The sequence below is a fragment of the Salminus brasiliensis genome, chromosome 10, assembly GCF_030463535.1.
Source record: "Salminus brasiliensis chromosome 10, fSalBra1.hap2, whole genome shotgun sequence".
Lineage (NCBI taxonomy): Eukaryota > Metazoa > Chordata > Actinopteri > Characiformes > Bryconidae > Salminus > Salminus brasiliensis.
The window spans coordinates 37,806,380-37,823,437 of NC_132887.1; the positions used below are offsets into that span (position 1 = coordinate 37,806,380).

Here is a 17,058-nt window from a genome sequence, read left to right on the forward strand (position 1 = left end):
TAAATTGAATGAGCCTTGGCTTAATTTAATTTGGTAGAAATGAAATCTTACATGCTAAAATGTAATCCCTCAATTTTGACATTTCATAAATTAACTTTATATCTTTTAATAACGTGGATTAAATCATGATAAAGATTAAAGCATAAAACGATGACTAAACCAAGGCGGCGCCCACAATCTTTCAAGTACAGTGAAATACCAGTGGCGGTGTCCGACTTTGACACACCAGCACTTAATTAGTTTAATAGTGAGCGACGCTGCATGCGTTAATGCGCCACCCCACCACTAGAAGTGCGCGCTTTAAGGGAGTATGTGCAGTGCAGTCCTGAGGGATTTCGAACACAGCCCGATTTGGCGCCCCCTGTCGGCGCCGGGCGAAATAAAAAGCCTCAGTGAAGTTCAGTAGCGAAGTAGATAGCTAGCTAGTGAAGATGGCGGAAAGCGAGCTGAACGTGGACAGTCTCATCTCCCGGCTCCTGGAGGGTGAGTTTGTACCCGGGATAGGACCAGTGTTGCCCGCTGGAACTTAAAAAAAAGACTCCTCTGTCCCGCAGGAGGGAAATGTTTCGGTTCGGTTTGTGAGCGCGCCGGCCGCTAGTCCGTTAGCTTAGCGTGCTAGCTAGCTAGCTAATGTTTACAAACAGGAGTTTAGCTAGTTTGTGTCCTGACAGGTTGGTCACTAGCGGGAATTTGGGCTGATTTGGGGCAGAGGAGCCGCTGAAGGTTGTCTTATATGGAGTTATAGGCTTCTGCAACACTAACACGGTGGCGTTGGGGTGTTTTTAGAAAACGGCCGCCCCGGAATTTGGTGGCAGAAGTGCGGAGGAGAGGCGGGAGCGCTGGCTAACGCTACTGAACCCGCCCTGACGAGGCATGGTGGCTAGCTACACCCCTCATCATTCTGAACGAGTGGGGTTTAGGGTGGCCCATCATTGCCCACTCCTTAAATATCAGTGTGGATAATTATTAATTTTATTAATCTGTCATATCTAGCTACCAGATCCTCCAGTAAAAGGAGCCCAGTGTCTCTCTCTCTGTCTCTGTCTCTCTCTCTCTCTGTCTCTGTCTCTCTCTCTCTCTGTCTCTCTGTCTCTGTCTCTCTCTCTCTCTGTCTCTCTCTCTGTCTCTCTCTCTCTCTCTGTCTCTCTCTCTCTCTCTGTCTCTCTCTCTCTCTCTCTCTGTCTCTGTCTCTGTCTCTCTCTCTCTCTCTCTCTGTCTCTCTCTCTCTCTCTCTCTCTCTCTGTCTCTCTCTCTCTCTCTCTCTGTCTCTGTCTCTCTCTCTCTCTCTCTCTCTCTCTCTCTCTCTCTCCGGGCTAAAGGTGACCTGGACTTCACTCCAGAGACTCTATTTTTGACCAGAACTGGGTTATCACACACACACTCTCAAATCAAGCCCAAAAAAACGACACCCAGGTCTGATCTTCAGGCAGTAGCAGTTGTATCAACATGTGAAGCCTGTGAAAGCCTCCCTGACTGTTGGGAGGGAGGGAAGGGTGGTCTGGCAAAGCGCCGTCCAGGCATTGTGCTGACAGTCCGAACCATATGACACCCAACTCCAGCTGGTGACACACACACACACACACTGCCTGACACACACAGCCAAGGGGCTTCTTAGTAAGCTGGTTAGATCATGTGTGTGTGTTGTGCTCTTAACCGAATGTGAAAGATGAAGATGATGATGATGATGATGATGATGATGATGATTATGCCTGTGTTATTGTAATCTAGGCCCGGTCTGAGACTAGAGCTGGGAGGCAAGGAGCGCCATGGCATGGCATGCCGTGACGTGATCGTGCCAGAGAGGGTTGTTAATTAGATTGGTGCTGGTTGTAAACACACTCACACACTCACACACACACACACACACACACACACACACACACTAGCTCTTCATTTTGCTTTTGCAGATCTTCTGATTCTGTCAGAAAGAGCTTGAGATGGACCCTGGGTGAGATTCTGTGCCAGAAGCAAGGGATACACAGTGTGTCCAAATGTTTGTGGACACTCCTTCCAATGAACACATTCAGCCACTACTTAGTTGCCCCCATTGCTGACACAGATGAACAGGTGTGCATACAAAGCTGGTCTAAACCTTGTGGAGAAGTACTGCCAGTAGAAGAGGACTCTCTGGAGCAGATAAACGTGGTGAACCTAATGACAGGCATGGGCTAGAGGAGTATGTGAGCTGTGGACGGTCCTTTTGTCCAGGCTGAGTGAGAAATCCTACTTGTGAAACAGCCCTCCAAGCCCACCTTAAAATCAAGCTGAGCTCGACCAACCCTCAGTCGGACCGGAGCGCCGGACCGGGCTGTTTACGGTATCGTAAGTTTAGACTAATCCCAGGCTCAGGGAGAGCCGTTGGTGAGCATGTAAGTGTGCTTAGTGTTTATTTCGCCTGCTCTTGGGAAGAGATTTCCCACTGTTGCCCGTGGCAACGCTCATTAGGGGATGCTCGTCCCGTTTTCTTGATGAGGTTTGTGTACAAATGTAGAACATCCACGTTTCTAGCGGAGAACAGACCTAACCGAGGCACAGTTTGAGCTGCCATCTGTCTCCGATGCTTCTCCAGCGCTCCTGCAGCGCTCGGCTGTGGCTTCTTTCCCTACGCTACACCATCTGCGGCTCCGTGTGACCCCACTCCTCTCCGTATCTCCCCCCTCCCTCCTGTTTATCTCTACTCTTGTCCTCCTCCAGGCCGTCACCAATGTGGTCGTTTCTCGTGTGCCTCTGCTTCACCCTAAACCACAGTTACATATGTTCTTCCATCTCCTTCGTCTTTTCCATCCTCCCTCTCTCTCTCTCTCTCTCTCTCTCTCTCTCTCTCTCTCTCTCTCTCTCTCTCTCTCTCTATCTTGCATCATGTACCATGTGGGTCCTGTATAGGTGGCTGCAACTGGGGACCTACATTTTGTCCATAGGTTTCATATTGGCTCCACATCCACATGGATGCTCTCCAGAAGGGGTTAAAGACAGGGCCCTGTTTAGGTTGTAGACCTTCTAGATGGTCCCTATATGAGATTAGGGTGGGCTGTATCGATGCAAACCCTCGGTCCAGTACGGAAGTACTGCCAATAGAATAAATAGGAGCAAATACACTTAAACCCATTGGCATAAGGCAGCATGGTGCCAAGCGTGGGCTAGAGGGGTATAAAGCCCCCCAGCGGCATTGAGCTGTGGAGCAGTGAAGGCACTGTGTTCTCTGGAATGATGGATGGTGGAGCTCCATCCACTACTTTTGGGGATGAGGTGGGGTGGAGGTCATGCAATGTCCTTTCCATAAAAACTCTTATATTGCTATAAGAGTTTTAATAAAAAATAATAATCAAATTTAACCTCAAGCTTTTAAAGTTACTCTCTATCTCCCTCGCCTAGCTCTCTTTCTCTCTCTGCTAATTACTCTCTCCAGCTCTAATTAGCCTGGTGCTCAGAGTCTCGACAGCAGCACAGCTTCCTCCCGTATCCAGCAAAAAAGGACAATTAGGCTAACGAGGCTGCCCGGTCAGACTGGGACAGAAGGCTTTAATCTGCAGATATAGTTGGGCGTTTCATGCTCTGTACAGGAATCCAACGCTGCAGGACCTGTGCAGGAATCCAGGCGTGCCCAACCCTGCCGAAGACCAAACGAATGGCATTGTGGTGGTGGTGGTGGGCGGGCCGGGGAGAAGCAGTTGCACAATATACTGCATTAGATCCTGATGATTGATGGAAGAATGAACAGTCGAAGGCAGACTGCATTAGATACAGTGATTCCAGTCTTGTAGAGTTTAATGTTTGCAGACAGTCGGCAACCATCAGCATCCTTCCACAGCACAGTCACGTCAGCATCTAGACGGACATACATTCTCCTTGTTCAAAATATGTGTCATAACACCCCTAAGTGTTATACGGTCCTTATGGTAGTTGGGACTGTAAATAAGGTCATTTAAAACATCTGTATAATTCTGAGATGCCTTTCCTAATCCCTCTCTCAGTATTTTCATTGGATGCTGCCCGCTGGTGGGACTTTTTCCAGCAGTGGTGGCAGGCCCACAAGTTTAACACAATATGCAAATATGCATGTTTAAACTGTAGGTTTTACCAAGAACGTCAGCATAATAGTCGGCAGTGCAGCGGGGTGTTTCTACCCTTTATCGAAGTCCATGTGATTTAGTGTATCTATGCACCGACCCGGCTATTTCATTTCCGATGCCGATATATAAACATTGCATATCGGTCGATACCCGATACCAGTCAGATACCATTGCTGAATTAATAGACCGTATACCTCACCAAGTGGTCGAGGCTTCATTAGGATTGACTTAAACATTAATATATAACAAATTAACACAGATATAAATGCTCTAAATTACCATTTGTCGTTTATTTATTTGCACATTTTATTTGTTGTCTCCCACCAACAAATTAAAGTGAAAGGATCGGTTCCATGGATCTGCCTAATTATCTGATGCCCGATCCAGCTAATTTTGTTCATATCGGGACCGATATCCGGTCCTAAGGTCAGATCGGTGCATCCCTACTTAAAATAATGGTCGTATAGAGTGATTAGATATGGTTTACATCCAGTCAAGCCCAAAGCACATGAACACACACACATTGGCACCGTTAATCAACGTAAAGCACATGTGACCAGGGTGCACTTCAGAGGTGCATGTTATTATTATTATTATTATTATTATATATACACATATATAGGTACAGAATTAATACTAAAGCACCTTCAAAATCAGATGATTTTACCCTCAATGTGAAATCCCTGCTCTACACACGTCGGCTTCTTGGCTAATTGTGACGTCCCAGATCATGAGTCAGGTGTTAAAACCTCACACATGCTCGTCTGTCTCTTCAGGATCTTCCGTTTCGGCCTGTTTAGTCCTCTTTAGCTGCTGCCAGAGGCTTTCCTCACAAAGCCGCTTCTGACTCAAGTTATAGGCGATTACATAAGATCACATTCAACAAACACGAGTCCCGGAGAACCCGCAGCTTCGCTCAGAAGCACCTACTCTCCCTCACACAGGAACAGCTTACAGAATATAGAAGGAACAGCTGCTGGTACACTTCAGTTAGTGGTGGAGTGTCTCGGCATCAGCGCTGCATAACCCACTTAGTGTGTGTGAGGAGGGAATGTGTGTGTAACCTAGTCTTATTAGCTCTTCTGAAATGTTTGCAAAGCCTAATGTCAAAGAGGTACCGGCTGGGTTAAAAGAGGCGTATGCAGTTAAAAGTTTAGCCGAACTGCATTTTCAGCCACTTCGGGGCGGGCTGGCCATGTTTGGAACAAGATAATGGTGATTAATCTGATTGATCAGATGATCAGCCTACAGTTTTAATCTCTAGAATGCATTAAGGGATCCCTCATTTACAGTGTAGTTGAGCAAAAAGTATAAAATGATCCTGAATGAAAGGAAACTATGAAAGCAACAGAACTGGCGATGAGCTAAACCGTAAAATGGGACAAATTTCAACAGTAAAGGGAAATAATAAATAAAACTAATCAGGCCATTAAATCAAAGCGAAACTATCACAAAATGATCCGCTTGAATAAGTGATTTTATTTATTTATTCGGTTTGTTTACATGCCGGAAAAACAAAACAAACATGAACAATGAACAATGGCAGTCAATGAATCATAAAAAGAATCTAAACCAAGTTGAGAACTTGTACTTATTTATAATATATTATTGATAAATAATTTATAATATAAATATGGAGCGTTAGTCACACTTTTAAACTGGCTTCCTGTCGCTGCTGCAGCATCAGATTCAGAACCCTGGCGCTGGCCTACAAAGCCAAGAATGGACCAAATCCCTGGATTTTAAAGGATGGCGACTCGAGCCGAGCCATACTTGAAGCTGAAGAGGCTCTTTTCTTGGTTCAGAAAGTAGCTGTAGTCAAAAACCGAAATGTACTAAGACCCTTTCCAGCTTCAGGTACGGCTCAGCTCGACCCGCCATCCTTTAAGATCCAGGAAGACGAGCGTCCAGACTTTCTTCTGTCCTGCACCGAAGTGGTGGAACCAACTTCCCCTGGGTGTCCAACACTCGCTGTCTTCAAACCCAGACTGAAGACCCTCCTCTTCTGAGAATACTTGGGTGAAGTGTAGTGTAGAGTATCGTGGTCTCCAGACTGGCATCTGTGTTTAGTAATATCTAAACTTGGAGGAATCTTCTGGATCCTAGCTGATACAAGCTAGCTAAGGGTATTTTCTGAGTGACTGCTAAAGGCTGTAAATGTAAATGTGAAGCCTCATTGAGGCTCAAAATGAATGAATTGGCAAATAACTAATATAAAAATTAAGTTATATTGATATTATGTTGATATTATATATCATAATGACTAATGCAGGCCTTGTTTATCTCTATAAAGCCTTATGAATTTATATAAGCATCATCAGGCAGGACACTATCGCCATATAAAAACATTTGGCCATTGTCCTGCTTATCTCGATTTTCAGTGCTTGGTCACTGTATTGTGCAATGCTCAGTATACTTTAATATTAGCAGCATTTATTTACTGATAATCTGTGATCTGTTGATGCTTATATAACTTTATGACTGATTAAAGATAACAATAAGTTAAAGATTTTATTGTAGTTTGTGCTCTTTTTTTTTTTATTGATTATTTGTTTATAATAAATAGTTTTTTTTCAACACCAGGCAACATTTTCAGGGGACAAAGAAAATCTTCGAAAAACTTCTAAATAAGAAATTAAAAAAAGAAAAAGATTCCAAGTCATTTGGGAGTATTTCTCTTGGTTTTTGAGAATTATTTGCCAGATTCAATTGGAGATACAAGATGTTGATACAAAATCTTATATATGTATATATGTGTATGTATGTATATGTATTTTTTTTTTTTATTATTATTATTTAAACATTTATTTTGGTGAAATTGAGAAAATCACAGTTGTTTGTCTGATTGACAGTTACAGTCCTACGAGGAACCCAGACCACATTTCTTGTATCCAGAGTTGTTAAAGCACTGGAAGGTGCCATTGATTGATTGGCAGCTGCAGGACCGAATTAAGCGAGCTTGACCACATCAGTCTTTAGCAGTTAGTAAGCAGTTAGGACGTGCTGTTGGATCACTTAATTCTGCAAGAGCCGAGGACCGCGATCGATATGGAGCGGGATTTAGACTTTCCTGGCCCGTTTCTCTGACCCTGAGCTTAGTATCTGAAGCTCTTCAGACCTCGAGTGCTTATTGACACAATTTGCCCAGTGTAGTTGATCAGCCCAGACCTAGGTCAAGGCTGATGTCTGCTTCTTTTTAGCACAGGAGCTACAAATGTGTCCACGAACCCCATTTTTGCAACTGTTGCTTTATGTCTTCATTCTAGGCTAGACGAATGTTTCCGTTGTTGTTGATGGACGATTGAGCCTCAGTTCGAGGGTGGCCGTATTTGGAAGAAGAGCAGTGTTTGAGGGTCTGCTCTTACAGTTTTGTGGAGACCAACACAAACATCCTTGCCCGGAGAAATGGCTCCATTTATGAAGCTCCAGTTCTTGCGAGGCTAGCTAGATTAGCTCTTAGGCTGATGGCTTACCTAATAGCCTAATAAAAACATTGTGAGCTGAATAACGGCAAATGGTAAGAGCAGATGTATGGACGTTTAGGTGGTTTTGCTTCTTCAGCCATAGACTTTTGTTGTTGGAAAGCTAGTTAGCTATGCGTTAAATGGCTCTGAATGACCTCATATAGCCTGTTAGCATGTTGGTTTAGCATAGCTAGCTCCTTTATGATCAGCGTCCACAGCAGTAGCTCCTTCATTCATTCACTTTGAATACGATACGGCCGTAAACCATCTGAAACGTAATGAAGGGAAATTCTAACGCAGTAATGTGGTGGTAATAGTGTTGATTCTTTGTACATGTAGTGATTTGATGATGATGATGATACTGTTGGTGATAAAGGCTCCGTTTCTCTCCCGCAGTGCGAGGATGTCGCCCGGGGAAGATTGTGCAGATGACTGAGGCCGAGGTGAGAGGCCTGTGCCTCAAATCCAGAGAAATCTTCCTCAGCCAGCCGATCCTGCTGGAGCTGGAGGCTCCCCTCAAAATCTGCGGTAAGCCTGCCACCTGTTTCTCCCTCAGTCACCTTCCTCTCAATTCCTCCTCCCTCACTCTCCATCTGTCAGACCTCACTCAGAGCAGCTGCTGGAAATGCTCAACGTTTCTTTGCATCTCGTCCAAAGTTTGATGCTGTTGAGCTTAATTAGCGCTACGTTGGAATCGGACCATGGCTGATTTTTAGGAGGAGCTGCTTAAGCCAGTTAAGAAAAGCTAAGTTACAGTTTGGCAAAAATCAAACGAACATGATTGGTTACAGACCTCAGATGCAATCGATCAGCCGGGATTTAGTTGATATCTGATGTTTGCTTCAGGTCGTGGAGCAGAAGATGCTAGGCTAAGAAACGCTGGCCTTTGATGGTCTCCGGTCGGGGGACCACACTTGTCCTGTGAATCATGGGGAAACCAGGGCTGAGCTTCTGAGCGTCTTTCTGTTCCTGAAAAATGAGCCAAACAGAAACTAGTCTTCCTTCACACATCAGAAGTCCTGCTGCTTCACCATCAGCAGCCGGAGCCTGAGCGAGCACACTTGGCCACGCTCTCTCAGCGCTGTAATGCTGGCCGGCTCAGGCGTCTGTTGGCTGCTGTATCAGAGCCTGGGGAGCTGGCGCTTCGAGCTTCGAGCGTGCTTACTGCCTGGTCATGCTGCGTTGGTGGCAGTTGGAGGTGGCTGATTTTGCACATGTCTGATGATGATAAGCAAATGCCTCCTCCGATACTAGTGTAGGGAGGGGGGTTGGGGGGGGACGTTTACTTTGGAATTTACTGTAGTAATTATTTCACGCTACTGCGGTGATGATCGTGATCTGGCCTGGCCTTGACGTGTGCGTTATCAGTTCTGGATGAATTTGACCTTTTTGACCTGAAGGGACCGGGGAGGGACGGTGGTTGTTACTGTTGTGTGTAATATTGGTACAGTATTGGTGATTGTGTAATCAAAGCCTGGCAATGCTGAATGTGTGATTAGTCCGAGATTACCACAGTAACCGTGACCACGACAATAATAATAATAAAAATAAAGCTAACCTGACCTCGTCATGGCTTGTTGAACTTTTGAACCAGCCAGATGTGATTCTCACCCGTGTTTGGTCAAGATCTTATTTGGCGTGTCTGCGTTGGTTGGCACACTTCTCAGGCTTTTATTATTAGCTTTATTGGGGCTTTTATTATCTGGCAGCAAATGTGGACCGGAGTTGACTTATATGGCACAGCTTGTCACGATAGCTTCTCTTTTCCTTCTGTGCATGTTTTTAGAGGTGCTCAGTCGTTTATATTTGCTGGATTTGAACCTTATCAACCTACAAGAGCCATTTCCATAATGCATCTGTATTTTATTTTATTTTTCTGCAGACGTTTCTGTGAAGGGTTCCCAAACTTTTTCAGGGTAATCCAAGCTAAAGTAATACACCAGTCTTGCTAAAAATGCTCGCTTGACTCGTCGCAATGATACTGTTTGTTTAGTCCAAGAATCAAAGTCCTTTAAGAGTGTGTGTGTGTGTGTGTGTGTGTGTGTGTGTGTGTGTGTGTGTGTGTGTGTGTGTGGTAAGTAGAGCAAGTTATAAATACGAGTGTAATGAGGCCAGGTTTGAGAGAGGCTCCGTCTTCACCCTCAGAATGAGACACACCTCCTGACACCCCACAGACACACATATCCATCTTCACCCTCAGAACGATACACACACACACACACACACACACATTTTGTTTCACTGTTGCCCCAAAGTGTTGTTTGAGGTGTGTGTGAGTTTTGAAGAGACATTATTAACCTGGATTTTTCGTCTCCTGGGTGATGAAGGCTGATGTAAATCATGAATCAGCTCGATGTCCTTCAAGTCCTCCTTTCTGACTCCCTTTCTTTTTCCTCTCTCTTTTGTTTGTGTGTGTGTGTGTGTGTGTGTGTGTGTGTGTGTGTGTGTGTGTGTGTGTGTGGGATGAGAAAATGCACTGAAGCCTTGATCTGAAGGTCAACATTGCTGACTTTGAAACCTTGTTAAAATTGGTCTTGGTCAAACTATGCTACTTTCTGAGATGGTAGGAGATTATAAAAAGACTGGGAACCTCCCGCTTCCTCACTCTGACTTCTGCTGATTTTTATGGCGAGCGTCCATGGTTAATGTCCGTCTCACAATAAGCAACTAGGATGTCCTCAACTACACAACTTCAACCTGCTGCTAAGCCGAACCGAATACAACACCCCTCAAAACGTGCGTACCTTGAGTTCCCAAAGAGACACAGATTCTCACCACCATTTGCAGGAAGAAACGTAAAAACGCCTTTGGGTGAGGTTGTGGGTGGGATGACTCAGTCAGCTTGGTCTGTACAGGCCGCAGAGGGAGTTGGAGGTTAGTCGCACAGCGCATGTGTAGGCTACACAGGCAGATGTTGGCTTCTTGTACGAATTTTCTGTCCCACCTTAAATGGTGCTGCAGTATCCGACATGGAGCTACTAGTGCCAGAATGTAGCTGCTGCATCATTTAAGGAGGAATAGATAGACTTCTCAGTTGGATATTGATGGGATCAGTTCAGATTGAGTCGATTAGATTAGATTATGCTCTGGGTCTGAGTCTGAACCAATGACGGAAAATCTACAGACTAGAGCCAACCAGCACAGACTGAGAATCGGGGCTAAAATCATGTAATTCTAAAAGATTGTAATAAAATATGGACCAATACTGTGTTTTTTTTTTTCCCTGTAACATTTGTGTATTCTGTTATTAGATCCTATAAGAATTGAATCGGTTTAAGTTGATGTTCTTCACTACTGAATCACATACAATTTTTGGCGAAATTCGATTTACTGATTCACAGAATCGCTTCAGAAAGAGTCGTGGCGAGGTGAAATATACAGCCATTGATGTTGATGATCTGTATTCCCTCCCCTCTCCTCCTCACAGGTGACATCCACGGTCAGTACACAGACCTGCTGAGGCTGTTCGAGTATGGTGGGTTTCCTCCGGAGGCGAATTACCTCTTCCTGGGGGATTACGTCGATCGGGGGAAGCAGTCCCTGGAGACCATCTGCCTGCTGCTGGCCTACAAGATCAAATACCCCGAAAACTTCTTTCTGCTGCGCGGAAACCACGAGTGCGCCTCAATCAACCGCATCTACGGCTTCTATGACGAGTGTGAGTCCTCACGTATGCCCATGTGCACGCACAACTGCCCGTTAGTTACTCTGGTAATGATGGCACAGTTCAGGTGGGAAAACGAACGCACACACTTCTCACACCATTCTCACACTATTGTTTGCACATCTGCCGCATCACAGATGCAGTATGTAGAAAAGCGGTCACAGAACTAGAAATGTGTCCAGTTCATCAATACGGACATTCAAGACAGTGAATGTATGTGTGTGTTTCTCACAGGTAAGCGCCGGTTCAACATAAAGCTGTGGAAAACCTTCACAGACTGCTTTAACTGTCTCCCCATCGCCGCCATCATCGACGAGAAGATCTTCTGCTGCCATGGAGGTAGGAGCTCCCACTCCCAGGCGTGTGCTGTGTAGGCCTAAAGCCCGGAAACGTAATGGAGACAATAAGCTGATCCTCTAGGCTGCATTCACATTTGCTCAGTTGCTCAATACCAGTTTCTTTGGGCTGGAGGTTCACATTCGTGTGGACCAATCTGCTCTGAGATCTGAACCACGTGTGTCATGAACACCAAACTACGTCTGTATCCCAAATGGCTCCTTCCTCCCTAGAGTACTCTGAGACATAAGGCTGTGGATTCTTCACAGCATACAAAGAGATTTTGGTCAGTCCTGACCTCAACCCGACTCTCTCCCACCTTTGGTATGAATTAGAGCGGACACTGCGAGCAAGGCCTTCTCGCCCAACAGCAGTGTCTGACCTCACATATGCACTTCTGGAAGAACGGTCAAAAATTCCCCTAAACACTAAACTCCTAAATCTTGGAGAAAGCCTTCCCAGAAGAGTTGAAGCTGTTATAGCTGCAAAGGATGGCCTAACATCATATTAAACCCTATGGATTAAGAATGGGATGTCACTCAAGGTATATGTGAGCGATACTTTTGGCAATATAGTGTATGATGCACTGTTTGGGTACACAATCCCCCATGTTGTCGGCCAGTTCTGTGCACTATGTAGGGAGCAGGGAGCTATTTGAGATCCAGCCTCTCGAATTCCAATCTGACTGATCTTGTTAAGGTCCATGGCCGGGTTTTGGATAAGTATCTGATCCAGTCCCATGATGAAATGGATCTGATCTAAAAAGTCAATGGTTCTCTGTTGTCTTCCCAGGCCTGTCCCCTGACCTGCAGTCGATGGAACAGATCCGACGGATCATGAGACCCACCGACGTCCCCGATACAGGTGGGTGCGTGCACACGCCTGCGTATGATCGATCGTCCTTGGTTATCGGTTATTAAAAGAAAAATCCCTCCCCGTAGGTTTGCTGTGTGACCTGTTGTGGTCCGACCCCGATAAAGACGTCCAGGGTTGGGGGGAGAATGACAGAGGCGTGTCCTTCACCTTCGGGGCCGACGTAGTCAGCAAGTTCCTGAACCGCCACGATCTGGACCTCATCTGCCGAGCACATCAGGTAAGCTCCAGTCACGTAGTCCTGCAAGAGTTTCCATCAGCGTGTGATGGAGAGTTGAACTGACCACTTGGAGGCTTGCCAACTGAAATGGATCAGCGATATGATTGCAGCTAAGGCTAGATTAGATAATGCTTATGTAATTGTGCCGCTATGTTTAATGTGGTCTGTCTTCAGGTCGTAGTGGATGGATGTGAAATTGTACTGCTGTGTTTTGTTCAATTCTAGGTGGTGGAGGACGGTTATGAGTTCTTTGCGAAGCGGCAGCTGGTCACTCTGTTTTCGGCGCCAAATTACTGCGGAGAGTTTGACAACGCTGGGGGCATGATGAGTGTGGACGAGTCCCTCATGTGCTCCTTTCAGGTGTGACACACATTATTTGAAACCATTTATTTATTTATTTATTTATTTTTTACTTTAGGAGCTACAGATCCCAATAGATCAGATTACTAATTACACTAAAAATGAATGAGAGCTTCTCATTCTGAAGAACATAGGTGAGATCCTGTGAGCTAGTCTGAAGAACAGAGCTCAGTCCAGGGAAAACCTGGAGCGCCCTCAGTCCAGCCAGTACAGCGTGGATGTGTTCAGTTCCATAAGCAGCAGCAGCAGCAGCTCACCTGATTTACCCAAAACAGGTGTTGGATGACGTCCCATAGAGGACATGTGTTCCAGATTTCAACCAATCCATAGCTCTGTAAGCCTGACAGTAAGGCTACTGGTGCTCTAACTGGCTGTATTTGATGCATCATGCATACTTTAACCAATTCAATATGGTTATTGGTGGGACCTTGAGCCTGGAGAGCTTCTGTTGGTTAAACAAGTGAAAGGCCGATGCTGACCCTGAGCTCCAGTTATCGGCCTGGCCTCTGATCTTGATAAACAGTTACTGTAAATGGATAATTTATTGACCTGCCTTATTATGTAATGAGTCTGTTCTTCCTCAGAGATTTAAATATTGTGAAATTGCAGATCTTGAAGCCCTCCGAGAAAAAGGCCAAGTACCAATACGGCGGCGTGAACTCGGGCCGTCCCGTCACTCCTCCCCGCACCACACAGGCCCCGAAGAAAAGGTGAGCGGCCTGCCCCATCCACCAGCGAGAAACCTACTCCTTGACCAACACATCCCACCTGATGCCCTACAAGACCCCAGGAAACGACACCCCTTTCTCTTCCTGTACTCCTTTTCTTAATATTTGTGTACATACATTTTGCCGTGACCAGTTGATGCTAATCTCTTTCTTTTATTTTTCTCTCTGCTTGTTTGGAGCTATTTTTAATAATAATAATAATAATAATAATAATAATAATAACATGGCTAATTATGAGTTGAGGTGGGTTTTGAGGGTATTTGCCAGGCTCTCTCACTTTCTCTCGCTCTCTCCAAATCGCTCACTCTCTCTTACAGTATTGAAAGTTAGGGTGATTATACATGGGTAGGTAATTAAATAGAACGCCCCAGCTGTTTTCAGCCTGATGTCTGTCTACTGCATCTGTGAAGTATGGCTGATTTTTCTATGAACAAATATAGGCGACACAACCTCTCTCCACCAATCACAGTTGTCGAAGGTGTTGGCATGGCAACAACCAAGACGATGGATCTGCTTGTAAAGAGTTGTGAAGCTCCAAACAGCCTAAATGTTGGACAGGGGTGCGACCTCAGATACTTCCATCTAACTTTGCTTTCCTGTCTGCTTGCCTTTGCCTCCTTATGTATGAGTAGAGCTGACTAGCATCTGGATCCACATGGCTACCAGCTCCAAACAAGGTCCAAATATTCAGCCTTAAGAGGTTACGTCTCCTCTGATCTGGACGACCCACATTCTCTATCCACTGCTGCCTACACACCTCCCAACTGCGATTGGGCTTTAGTTCTTCATGAGTTTCCAAACACGTTCTTAGATGATCTGCTCAGTGAGGTTGCAGTCACCTGAACTTCAATCCCCTGCTCAACCCCAGCCCCTAGAGCAGTGTGGCACCTCACATTGCGTAGTTGGTGACCACAGCAGAAGACGAACATCCTGGTGAGTTGATGAATTCGTTCTGTTAGAATATCCGTGTTCTAGATACAGGAAAACAGCCACGTTCTGCAGATGAGACCGATGGAGATTAGGCTAAAAAGTGCTGGATGTGGTGAGTTTTCAACGTTTGCCTCTGTGTCTCTAGCTCTGTCTCCATGTCTCTAACACTTGCTGTGTCTCAAACGCGCACAGACAGCTCTACTGTATGATGTAATGCACCCTCATTAGAGGACCGGCCCATGGTCCATCAGTGCCAGCTCTGACGTGGGTAGAGATGGTCTTTCCGTGTGTTAGAAGAGCCTGTTAGTCCGTGATTCATCTGGATGTGGACGTTTAAGAGCTGAACTCCTCTTAATCATCAGGATCCACATGATTATAAACACACGGACCCGTATTTAGTAATTATACATTTTCAAGCCCTCCTCCTCCTCCTCCCCCTACACCAGCTCTCAGAAGGACTCTGGGTCCTGAAAGCGAGTGGTACTCTAAACCGGACACTTTAATAAAGCTGCTGCTGTTTGGTGAATGTATTAGATATTAGAAAGTGTTGGAGAAAGGGACAACACTTCGCACCAGGAGAACCCTACATATCTGCCGTCTCTCTCTCCCTCTCTCAAACATCTCTCTCTTAACCCCCTACTCCATTTTGTTCCCCTCTATCTAAAACACTCTCTCACCTCCACCACGTTTGTTCTCAGCGGAACAGGTGAAGTACATTTAACTGGCTGTGGGTGAAATCTGTGTATGCAGTGTATCATCATCACCTCCGTCACAAGCAAGAGCAGCCGGCCTACTCCTTTAGTTCAATGCAGGAATACAGTTATTACGCCCCCTTTATTTTTTTTTTTTTTACCCAGCTCCACCGACCAGCAGAGTGGTCCATGCCGATTGGAGGTACAGGAAAGACCCCTTCACACCATTTAAAACCTCCAACCGGTCGCTCGCATCTCTCACCAACGCTTCATTCTTTCATTGTTGCCTCATTGAAACGTCGTCACTTCTTTTTATTAATAATATTGTTTTGAAATGTGGTTTTTATTTTCCTTAATTTATATTTGGGTGTTGGAGAAACTGAAAGTGTTACAAAAAGCAGCTTTGAGATTTGTATTGGTGAATTTCAGGTTCTTTGAACTCAATAAATGGAAGAAGAAGAAAAAAAAGCTCTCTGCCTCGCCTGGTGTTTTATTCACATCTCGGCTTAAATAAATAAATAAAGTCAGTAACCAGATTAGATTAAATTCTAGAAGTGAGAGAGTGGCAACTACAGCCTCAAGCGGCAATCTGCGGGGTCCAAGCACTCCTCCGCATAGTCCTAATGTGCCCATAGGGAGCCACCTGGCAGTGAAATGATGATTGAAGGCCACTGGTTTGGAAAATGATCCCCATTTATCATGACATGATTTATTTATTTGTGTGTATGTATATAGTTTTAATATTACACTGCTTAAACGCACAACTGCATTTATATTTCATCAGAAAAGTATTAAACTGTGAGATGACGATCTGGGGAGCTGAGAATAAATGTATAATAATAATTCTACTGTAGATCTAACCCTGCTAGGTGTGATTTACTGCTGAGATAATGTTATTAAGCCTTCACTCTTAAAAGCTAGGTTTTATTTAATCTTGTACCGCTCTGATCGTCCTTCTGACATTATAGTTTTTCCCTTCAAACTCATTATTATGCTAATTATTATAAAGCAAAATTGGCATATGATTTAGTTTTCAGCACTGAGAGAGAGAGAGAGAGAGACGGAAGGGGAAAACAGAGAGGAGAAAGAGAGAAGGGAGAAAGAGGGGAAAAGCGAGAGGGGGGAAAAAGAGAAAGAGCGGGGGAAAAGAGAGAGAGAGAGAGAGAGCGGGGGAAAAGATAGAGAGAGAGAGAGAGAGCGGGGGAAAAGATAGAGGGGGGAAGAAAAAGAGAGAGAGAGCGGGGGGAAAGAGAGCGAGAGAGAGGGGGGAGAAAAAGAGAGAGAGAGAGAGGGGGGAGAAAAAGAGAGAGAGAGCGAGAGGGGGGAAAGAGAAAAAGAGAGGGGGGAAGAGAAAAAGAGAGGAGGGGGAAAGAGAGGGGGGAAAGAAAAAGAGAGCGGGGGAAAAGAAAGAGAGAGAGAGAGCGGGGGAAAAGAGAGGGGGGAAAGAGAAAAAGAGAGAGGGGGGGAAAGAGCGGGGGAAAAGAAAGAGAGAGAGAGGGGGGGAAAGAGCGGGGGAAAAGAAAGAGAGAGAGAGAGGGGGGAAAGAGCAGGGGAAAAGAAAGAGAGAGAGAGAGAGGGGGGAAAAGAGAGGGGGGAAAGAGAAAAAGAGAGAGGGGGGGAAAGAGCGGGGGAAAAGAAAGAGAGAGAGAGGGGGGGAAAGAGCGGGGGAAAAGAAAGAGAGAGAGAGAGGGGGGAAAGAGCGGGGGAAAAGAAAGAGAGAG

The 17,058-nt window shown here is 45.3% G+C and overlaps 1 protein-coding gene across 1 annotated transcript; it reads left to right on the plus strand.

The window, feature by feature from the left end:
* Positions 1-392: 392 nt before the first annotated feature.
* On the plus strand, positions 393-15,805 carry ppp1cb (protein phosphatase 1, catalytic subunit, beta isozyme). Its single transcript, XM_072690019.1, has 8 exons — positions 393-483; positions 7,931-8,062; positions 10,962-11,192; positions 11,433-11,537; positions 12,327-12,398; positions 12,476-12,627; positions 12,853-12,987; positions 13,597-15,805. The coding sequence occupies exons 1-8, from the start codon at positions 432-434 to the stop codon at positions 13,699-13,701; spliced, it is 984 nt and encodes a 327-aa protein (XP_072546120.1). The 5' UTR covers positions 393-431; the 3' UTR covers positions 13,702-15,805.
* The last annotated feature ends 1,253 nt before the right edge of the window (positions 15,806-17,058 follow it).

Coding starts and splice junctions, on each gene's coding strand:
- ppp1cb (XM_072690019.1), top strand. CDS start 432: ATGGCGGAAAGCGAGCTGAACGTGGACAGTCTCATCTCCCGGCTCCTG. Junction 11,193..11,432: donor CTACGGCTTCTATGACGAGT/GTGAGTCCTCAC, acceptor TGTTTCTCACAG/GTAAGCGCCGGTTCAACATA. Junction 12,399..12,475: donor CACCGACGTCCCCGATACAG/GTGGGTGCGTGC, acceptor CCCTCCCCGTAG/GTTTGCTGTGTGACCTGTTG.